The sequence below is a fragment of the Lolium rigidum genome, chromosome 1 (assembly GCF_022539505.1).
Source record: "Lolium rigidum isolate FL_2022 chromosome 1, APGP_CSIRO_Lrig_0.1, whole genome shotgun sequence".
Taxonomy (NCBI): domain Eukaryota; kingdom Viridiplantae; phylum Streptophyta; class Magnoliopsida; order Poales; family Poaceae; genus Lolium; species Lolium rigidum.
Window position 1 is genome coordinate 64,857,823 of NC_061508.1, and position 9,920 is coordinate 64,867,742.

Sequence of the window (9,920 nt, forward strand, 5' to 3'; positions counted from 1 at the left end):
GCCTACTCTTATAGGCTTTGGAAATCTTCAAGGGTGAGTCTCGATCATCCCCTCGTTGCTCCCGTCTTCTAGATTGCATCTTGGCTTGGATTGCGTTCTCGCGGTAGGAATTTTTTTGTTTTCTATGCAACGAATCCCTACACCTCGTCCTCCTTTCTAGTCTATTAATTGGGGTTTAAAAATGGGTTTGTCTGGTGTGGTGCGTCGTTGGGGTGGTGTGGGTGTCACATGGGCGAATAAATCTGTCTTAAATCCACTCCCACACCGGCGACATCTCGGAGTTGATGAAAATGTGTGCTTGTTGATGCAGCTTAGTCTTCTTGCCCTTCTTCAGATATGGCGAGATCAGTTTCTCGGCGTGTCGCTGGCATTCATCGTTATCCATGGTGGCACTAGGGGCCGAGGCAAGGTGGGCTCTAGAGCGAGGATGTTGGTCCGAAGGTGGTCTATATGTCGTTATTCCGCGACTTCGTCGATGGGATACGGTGGATCTTGTTCCAAGGCAGCACATGGATGTCCTCTAGTCAACTTGCCACATCGACATGTGTCTTGCTTCTTGCGGTGGGCTTGTTAATTGAATCACAAAGCCTCCTTAGTGATGGTGTTCCTTTGGATCTGCCAATGGTGGAGGCTCATCTTCTCTTCCAACGTGTGTCTAGGCGGTGGCTGCTAGCTTCGGCGAGTGCAGGAAACTCTAGAGATTGTTCAATATTTTTTGTATCCTTTAGGGTTCTATCTGTAAAGTGTTTAGGATAACTGTTCTCATATAGTCCGTCGTTTAGTTTTCATGTAACTTGATCTTTTACTAATGAAATACATGGTTGCTCTAAGAAAAAAAGTTGGGTTTACGAGCCCCGAACCGTTCAACAAAGATTTTATGATCTATTTGGTTTAAATAAATTTCATCAAAGTTCCTTCCAGGACATCCGATAAAATTGAAACGATACAGAGAAGATTAGCATGACCCATGCGCAAGGATGACCCGAAAGAGAAATTTCTTCAAAATTTTACTAATTTATTTAGGGAAAAGGCTTCACCGCCCTTCTAAGCATAATTTTTTATTGTATTATTATATTTCTTAGAAACGTTTTCTACAGAGAATGTTCGATATTAAGGATTGACGGCCCTATGGCTAATTTTCATGCAATTCCGTATATACCACTAGAGCAATAACACATGGAAGCTCTCATCACAATGCTAGGTATAACTTGGAGGGATTGAAAGAATATGGATCTCTCAGAGAATTTGGTGGCCGGAGAAGCGGGGAGGACAACGAGAGGCAACACTTTCCTCACCCATGGTCAGGAGAAGCAACAGCGGGCGTCACCCTCGACCTCACACACGGTCGGGAGAAAGAAACTGAGATGTTGGCGTCAACAACGTCCCTTCCCTCCATCCGCCGTGTCGAGTCTGCCTTGTGTGCCTACGATGATGGAGAATCTAGATGCTCGGGTTCAACGGCCTATGTACCAGAGCATCAACGTGAAACCAATGGCATTGAAACGCATCGCGCCTTGAGATTTTTTTTTTTGGAGAGGACGATATATTTCTTGAAAGTGATAATTCTTTTTTGCGCAATTATTTCTGTGCTTTTTTGGTGATTCAAATCCATCACCCATGGGCCAATAAAACCCATACGTAGAGACGTGGCCCAGATTCCTCCGGCGTCGTATCCAATCCATCTTCTCCTTCCCACCCGCGCAGCGCGGCCCAATCCATCTGTCCACTCCCCTCCATCGCCCAAGCCCTAACGCACGGCGGCTCAGCTTCGCAGTCCGCCGCCGCCCCGGCCGCCGGACGCGCACATCCCGCGGCGCCGCTTCATCGAACTCCTCCGGCCCCGTCGTCCCGGCGGCTCTCCGGTTCGTGTTCACCTTCTCTCTCTACTCCACCTCTGCACGTTCTCCCCGGCTGCCGCTTACAAGCTGTTTGCTCTAACGCCTCCTCCAGACGAAACAACCGGGGCGCGCCACGCACGGCGTGGCACCGATGACGAGGACCAGCGGCGCGAACGGCGGCGGCGGGCAGTCGGGGAAGCTCCCGCGGAAGCGCTTCTACCGGGCGCGCGCGCACAGCAACCCGCTCAGCGACTCGCACTTCCCGATCCCGATATCGCCCGACGACTTCGACCTCTCGCAGCACTACCCGCGCTACTACCCGGCCGACAAGGGCCAGCGCGGCGATGGCGAGGAGGTGGAGGCGCCCCTGATTCGCTTTGCGGACGTCGGGTGCGGGTTTGGTGGGTTGCTTGTTGGGCTCTCGCTGCTCTTCCCCGACAAGCTTATGATCGGCATGGAGCTGAGGGACAAGGTAATTTTGATGCTTGCTCCAGTTTGTCTTGCTTCCTCAAGAGTTGAGCTTGAAGGTTATGCTCAGAATTTTCTACCAGTGTTAACCTTAAGGTCATAGATATACTAGTTCATAGAAAACATTTGCCATCCCCGGTAGAATGCACTGTATGTAACATAGTGAGGTTCTCTTGCTTGGGGTTTATCCACCTTATTCTAGGAAAGAAAGAAAGATGCACGTTATGTAACATAGTGAGGTTTAGTAGAGCAAATTTGTTTTTTTCGAGGAACTAGCAGCAGCTCTTCCTTTCAATTACGTGGAAAAAAGTGACCCAGTTTATTTGAGGAAAACCAGGCCGAGAACCAAATACAAAGGGCCTGAACTAGCCATAGCTAGGGGTCCCACGAGCCAACAACGCCATGGATAACACACTACCAATACAACAACCACAGCACGCTTCCAGGAAGGCAAACTGCACACCGTTGGAGCTCCCCTCTGCCATGCTGAGGTCACCCCTCACACTTCTCCTAAAAGCCAGTTCTGGCATGGCATGCCAAAGAAGGTGTGAAAACCTGGACAAGCCCTAAAGAGTACCGAAGACACCCCAGGAGCTCCACCTCTGACAATCTCCAAGACTCCAACAACGTCGTGAGGAGAGAGAAACCGGATCCGCTGTGGGAGTAGAGACCTAGGCTGTTCCAGCTTTGATGAAAGGACTGAACACCACTAAACCTATCTCACCTGTACGCTGTCCTTGTTGCCTGCTGGCCAGTGGCCCTGTCGTACACATTACCAGAGCCGTGCCGAAATGATACTGCATCCCTAATGAAACGTTGTGCTCTACGCAGTCCACCGCCACCTCCTTCTGGAGACACCGGTCCAACCACTGCCTGCACACATGCCATGGTGCCACACAGGCTAACACTGCGCAACCCTAGCTGTGCAGAAACATCGCCTGCAGACCCCAGCTGCCATGCCATCACCTGGGTCTGCCGCCATGGCATATACTCCCAGCTAAGGTACTAGGGAATGCTGTACTTGCCGTACAGGCGTACACAGCCTCACCATGTAGCTGGAACACACGTAAGCGCCACACCTCGCCAGCCCTAACCATTTGGGCTAACGCCCTGCCACACTAGCGGACTAGGCGAACACCCATAGCCATACCCATCCATAAACCCCACCCCTTGGGGTCATTGCTGTAATGCCACTCTGAGGCCACTACCCCAGGGTCTCCTTGCCTCCTCGGTCCTGCCAACACTGGCAGCCGACGTCCCAGCTGCCAGGAATTTTGGGCCACCCCTATAGCAAATACTATGTCAATTGTTGATTTGATTTATTTTCCGATAGTGAGCATGGCTTTTCATTTCGCAAAGTATGTTTAATTAAGTTTGTGATGGTATAATGAACATGGATTTGTACTTGGTGAAAGAAGGGGAGCTTTCTTATTTTAACTTATTCGTTTACTCTAGTTGAGTAGTTCAAATTTACTGTGCAATTTATTGTTGTCTGTTTTCTATATTTTGATACAGGTGACTGAGTATGTTAAAGAGAGGGTTCTGGCTTTAAGAGCATCAAATCCAGGACAGTATGACAACATATCTGTTGTGCGCACCAATTCAATGAAATACATTCCCAACTACTTCAGGAAGGCTCAGCTCTCCAAGATGTTCTTCCTGTTCCCTGACCCTCACTTCAAGGAGAAGAACCACCGGAGGAGGGTGATTAGCATGCAGTTGCTCGATGAGTACGCTTTTGTGATGGGAGTGGGAGGAATCATATATACTATCACCGATGTAGAGGAGCTTGGTGTATGGATGCGGTCATGTCTGGAGAAACACCCGCTCTTTGAAGCCATTCCAGAGGAAGAGATAGAAGTCGATCCAGTTGTCAAGTTACTGTCTACTGCCACTGAAGAAGGCCAGAAGGTCGCGAGAAACGGAGGTCAAACTTTCCAGGCCATCTTCAGGCGCATATCTTTGCAAGAGGAATAAGCATTTGGGGAGTTAGTAGCTCATAGCACTAGTGCACTTTCCGAGAATGTGCTAGATCGATCTGTGTCATTTCTATGCATTTTTGTTAGTAGGATTTCAGTATTCTGTAGTCTTACGGTTGTTGACCAAAATGTGTGGCTCTACTCTACTTACAAAAAGAAAAAAAAAACGGGAACATTGCTTTGAGTTCAAGCTCACTGAGAGTTTGCATTATGTTGAACTCTAATGTTGTGTAGTACTTTGCATTTTTTTTGGAAAAATTGTATTGCTGTCTGGAAATTGATAGCAGGTTCATCTTGCGAATTTTTGTATTGTTGCAGAAGTGTGAGTATTAGACGAAAATGTTAAGGTACCTCATACTTAAACAAAAGGATTTTATTTATTATTTATTTTTAATAGTAATACGGGAATATGCATTACAGATGAAAATAAAAAAGCGTGCCATACATGTCGAATTCAAAAGGCTTGCCACATTTATGTGCAAAAGAGCAGAAGAAATAAAAAGAAAAAAAGTAGAAATAAAATGACTGTTCTATCCCTGAATGTTGCTTCTAGAATTACAACTGAGGCCAGCTCTAAGACAATTATAACCCAAATGAGGTAACCTGTTCCACCAGATTGATTTCCTGTGTGCCTACCTGCTTATCCGAGGACGATGCACAGACTAATAGACTACACAAACATGTCCATGAAAATAACTGAAGAACAAGTCTGCCGAAATTGCCTGGAGTCGTCAAATAGGAATGATTTCACCTGTCAGCTGTCACTGACTATTTCATCTTCACGAAGTTTCTACATAAGCTGTCCATGAATCCAGACGGAAAGGTATGACCCACAGACCATGTTCCATCGGAAGAATCAACTTAAGACACAGTTGCTACTACCTCAATTCCTAAATATAAGACGTCTTGGCAGTTTAAATAGAACTGCCAAAACACATCTTATAATTAGGAACAGAGGGAGTACTTGCTAACATTTGATCTTTTGTTTCGAATTTCAGGCAGAGCAGACCTCAAGCAGCTCTGTTTGCTGGAACGAGTTTAAGAAGCTTTGCCAGATCATATGAGTTGAAATCCCTTCCGAAGCATAAGCTCAGGTCCAATGGTGTCTTTCCACCCTGCAATGTGGAAATATAAATCCAAACAGTTTATGAGTTCAGAGTTGAGACATCTGCGTAACATAAAGAATTAAGCCACACAGTTTAGACATTAGTTTGTGATTTCAGAGCAAGACATCGAAATGAACTATGATCTAGAAGTCTAGAATCAAGATTCAAGCTGTACAGATTTCTGAAGGCAACCATGGAAAATTTGTGAGCAATATACAATGGCATGAAAATGTACACAAAATAAGATCTGAGAGCATAAGAAGCAATGATCAAAGGTTCAAAACATTGACCAAAGGGTCATACATTTGTTCTTCTTGTCTGATCAGCACCGTTGACGAGCAATATCTTTGCTATATCCCTATTTCTACTTTGGACTGCTACATGTAGTGGTGTCCAGCCATCCTGCATCAGAGGAAAATATGACAAAAGATCTCACAGGCGCAGAATTACTGAGCTGATATGAGAGATGTGCCCTTTCAACTTACAACATCAGCAACGTTAACATCCACCTTATACTTAATCAGTAGCTTCACAGTTTGCAGAGCACCAACTTGAACTGCGTAATGCAATGGTGTGGCTCCATCCTGCAAATAGGGCAGACTAAATTCCAGTGCCAACATACAGGAAAAATCACAAACCTAAAATGACAACTGAACTGTTGCTTGTGAAGAACCAAATCAGTCTGACAAGTGTTAATACCACTTGCTTATGAAACTACAGAAAATAAACCACAAAAGATAGTGCCGGTTACCCTATCCCTGACATGAGGATTTGCTCCTTTTCTTAGGAGATGGCTAATGACAGCCTCCTTCTTGCCTATTACTGCTTTGTGAAGAGGGGTGAAACCATCCTGCAATAGCAACAGTCCCAACATTAGCCCCACTATCCTAGATGAGGTGGTTTTGGACAGCCATCACAATGGATAAACCAGGAACCTACTTTATCGACTAGATTGATATCAACACCATTGTCCAGCAACTTGTCCATGAGAGGTATCTGCAGCGCCAACGCATAGGTATGAAGCGGATGCCATTTCGGCTGCACCAAGCATTGCAATTTCTGAAGTTAGAATCAACATCGACATTCAACATTGCACTCATTAATGTCTCTTGCTATCCAGATACAATTTATGAAATGTACCATAACCAACATATTTTTTTTCTAGATACTGGTGCACAATTCAGTATGAAAGTTTATGAATTGATTCAAGACATCGATGTAGAAATCAGGTTACAACACCGCAACAGAAGGCACCGAAAATCTGCTACAACCAATACACTGCATTTTAATCGGATAATCAGCTTCTCAGATGGCATGATATGGCGATAGTTGGCATGGAAATCAGCCACTGGCAACAGACTGCGTGTCACTCTTACAGGTAGCATAAACACCTAAACCACGCTAGACATGATAAGGAGCATCTCTAAGACAGTGAAAGACACTTAAAAATTGTCTGTAAGATAGTGGAACACACTTAACTGATGATATTAGGGTGACATCAGCGGTCTGGTTCTGATCCAAGATAGCCTCTTCTTCCGGCGTTAGGAGAAGCTCGATTTCTAAAACAACAAAATAGCGGCAGGATAAGCTGTACGGTCCAAAAAAAAAAGTACCAAAATGAGAATTGATAAGCATAAACCGCACAATCACTGGTGAGTGCAAAGTGTAAGAACAGTCACATCAAAGAACTGCTGAAGGAGTAAATTTGCCCCGGAGACTCGGTCGATATGGTACCTCTCCGGAGCTCCTGCTCTTCACGGTCTTGCTGCCGCGCCGTAGCGACCCTAGAGAACGGGATGGGGGAAGGGAAAGGGGAGCTTCTTTGTCTGGTGGATTGCTTGCCCTCATCCTCGTACTCGCTGCCGGAGCCGTCGTCCGGCTCCTCCCAGAAGGCGGCGCCGCCGCGGGAGAGCGCGTGGCGGGGCCCGGGAGCCAATTGAGAGCGGCGGCGGAACGTGGGGATGTGGGCGATAGGAGCGTGGTGCAGCACAGGGGTGAGCGGGGAGCGGGGAGGAATGGAGAAGGGGGGAGGTAGCGGCGGCGGAGGAGGAAGCCGTCGGCGCCCATGGCAGCATTTCTCGGCCGGCGCCTCTTATCGCGTCGCGGAGGAGCTGAACTGACGTTCTCGCCCTTGTGTTCGTCTGTTTTCTCTAAGACCCGTCCAGAGACGCTGGATGGAAAAAAGGAGGGACAGGATGTCATTTGGCTTTGATGTAGGGCGAGCTCAGTTGGTACATTTGTAAAAACACACTTACGATGGTAACATACAATTGATGCCACTAATTCATATCACAAAGGTTTTTTTTTTTGAGAATTATGTATCACAAAGGTAACATACTAAGAGCAGGTCTAACAGACCCCGTAAAAGGGGCAAACCCGTATAATAACCGCCGATTTGAGGGTTTCGGCTCTACCCGGCCGTCTAGCACGCCCCGTAAAAATGGCCCCCGCATCGTTTTTTGCTGTTTTCGACTACGGGGCGGGTCGTCGCCCCCTACTTGTGCGGGGTGGGAGCGGGGATAGTGGGCGAAACTAGCATCCCAATTCCGAAAGCGCGCGCGGATATTTCAGTTGTCCCCATCCATTTTCCCCCGCGCGCCGCCGCAGCCACCCGCGCGCCGTCGCCGGAATCCGTCAGATCCGCGCCCCTCCGCCGTCCGCCGAGCCGCGCCGAGCTGCGTCGACGCCCGCCGCACCTCCGCCGCACCCCCGCCGAAGTTCCGCGTCCCTCCGCGCGCGCCGCCGCCCTCCCGTCGTGGTCTTCTCTGCCGTTTGTCGCCGGTGAGTATTCCGCCGCGTTCTTCTTCGTTGCCGCCGGTAAATTGGTCGGATTTCGGGCTGATGTATGGTACACCGTGGTAGATGGCTTCGGAGGATGTGCACATGGCGGATTTGGAGGCGACGTCGACCGATTGGTCGTCGTCGGATTCCGACGATTCGGACATCGACGAGTTGCTCAACGACGACGAGACGGAGATGATGGTGCTCCTGTTCGGCTTGAAGAAAACGGAGGACCGCATGAAGCTGCTCGGATCGGCGGAAAGGATCCGTGATGGGGCGTATGTGCATTCCGCGGAACCGCGCGCTCGGCCACGAACAGTCGATGCAAGATTATTTCGCCGAGGTACCGACCTATCCTCCCGCCTCTTCCGTAGACGTTACCGAATGCGTAGGTCTTTGTTCGAGAGAATCGTCAAAGATTGCGAGGCAAATTGCGATTATTTCAAGCAAAGAAGAAATGCTGCCCAAGTCATGGGATTTAGCCCATATCAAAAAAATTCTGCCGCCATGAGGGTTATTGCATACGGTATACCAGGCAGATTATACCGAACGAGTACCTTCGCATTGGTGTGCAAACAACCACGGATTGCGTGCGTATGTTTGCCAAGATGGTGATCAAGTTGTATGGAGAGAAGTATCTCCGAGCTCCAAATGAGGATGATACAAAAAGGCTCATGGAGATCAATGAAAGGAGGGGGTGGCCGGGGATGCTTGGTAGTTTGGATTGCATGCATTGGACATGGAAAAATTGTCCAAAAGCATGGCATGGAATGTATTGTGGCAAAAGCCGTGATGCTACCATTGTTCTTGAAGCTGTGGCCTCTCAAGACTTATGGATTTGGCATGCTTTTTTTGGATTGCCGGGGACACTCAACGACATCAACATCTTGAATAGATCCCCTTTGTTTGCAAGACTAGTTAAGGGTGAAGCTCCACCTTGTAACTACAAAGTTATGAACAATGAGTACACCATGGGGTACTATCTCACGAGATGGTATTTACCCTAACTATGCAACCCTTGTCAAGTCCATAAAAGAGAAAAAGGACAGGGCTTTGACAAGAAATGAAGCTTGCTTCACCAAAAATCAAGAGGCATGCCGCAAAGATATTGAGAGAGCTTTTGGTGTCTTGCAAGCAAGGTTTGCAATTGTCCGGGGTCTCGCTAGGTTTTGGGACAAGGAAACTCTTGTTGATGTCATGACATGTTGTGTCATTCTTCATAACATGATCATTGAAGATGAAAGAGGTTTGAACTTGCCATGTTTCTATGACAATGTTGGCACCAGAGTGCAGCCCGAGAGGAACCCTGATCGGATTGAAACTTTTCTTGCAGCTCATCAAGGCATTGAAAATGCCGAGACTCATCACCAGCTGACCCAAGATTTGATTGATCACCATTGGCAGTTGCATGGCCAATGATTTATTACATTCATTTCCCATTGTTGTATGTGTGAAACATTCATTTCCTATTGTTGTATGTCTGAAACATTTGTTATTTGTTTAATTCTTCCATTAGAACATTTGTTGACATTTCCGAAAACATTATTGTAATAATTATGACGATTATTGTGTGATGTAAAACATTTATTTTATGTGAATGGTGTGTTGGTTCATATGCAATTTGTCAAAAAAACCTGTTTTGAGGGGTTGAAAACTGGGATGAGCTAGCAGACCCCGTATCCCCACCCCGTACAGGGCCCTCTGCTAGCTCATCCCAGTTTTCGGCCGGCGAAAACTGAATACAGGGC

General features: G+C 47.3%; 2 protein-coding genes and 1 non-coding gene across 3 annotated transcripts; 2 read left to right on the plus strand and 1 right to left on the minus strand.

Annotated features, from left to right (window-relative positions):
• The first annotated feature begins 910 nt into the window (after positions 1-910).
• LOC124685477 lies at positions 911-1,008 on the plus strand. Its single transcript, XR_006997470.1, has one exon. It is a non-coding gene; the product is annotated as a U6 spliceosomal RNA (small nuclear RNA).
• A 966-nt stretch (positions 1,009-1,974) lies between these two features.
• Positions 1,975-4,475, plus strand: LOC124674498 (tRNA (guanine-N(7)-)-methyltransferase-like). The gene is made up of 2 exons (XM_047210545.1): positions 1,975-2,310; positions 3,822-4,475. The coding sequence occupies exons 1-2, from the start codon at positions 1,990-1,992 to the stop codon at positions 4,281-4,283; spliced, it is 783 nt and encodes a 260-aa protein (XP_047066501.1). The 5' UTR covers positions 1,975-1,989; the 3' UTR covers positions 4,284-4,475.
• Positions 4,476-4,695: 220 nt separating this feature from the next.
• On the minus strand, positions 4,696-7,505 carry LOC124674507 (ankyrin repeat domain-containing protein EMB506, chloroplastic). Its single transcript, XM_047210555.1, is given in 8 exon segments — positions 4,696-5,400; positions 5,695-5,793; positions 5,877-5,975; positions 6,143-6,241; positions 6,331-6,429; positions 6,871-6,950; positions 7,126-7,292; positions 7,294-7,505. Coding segments are annotated over 8 exon segments (921 nt in total). The 5' UTR covers positions 7,467-7,505; the 3' UTR covers positions 4,696-5,295.
• Positions 7,506-9,920: the final 2,415 nt, after the last annotated feature.

Excerpts from the sequence above, each read along its gene's own strand:
- LOC124674498 (XM_047210545.1), top strand. The coding sequence starts at position 1,990 with ATGACGAGGACCAGCGGCGCGAACGGCGGCGGCGGGCAGTCGGGGAAG. Across the intron at positions 2,311-3,821 it reads GCATGGAGCTGAGGGACAAG|GTGACTGAGTATGTTAAAGA; the intron begins GTAATTTTGATG and ends ATTTTGATACAG.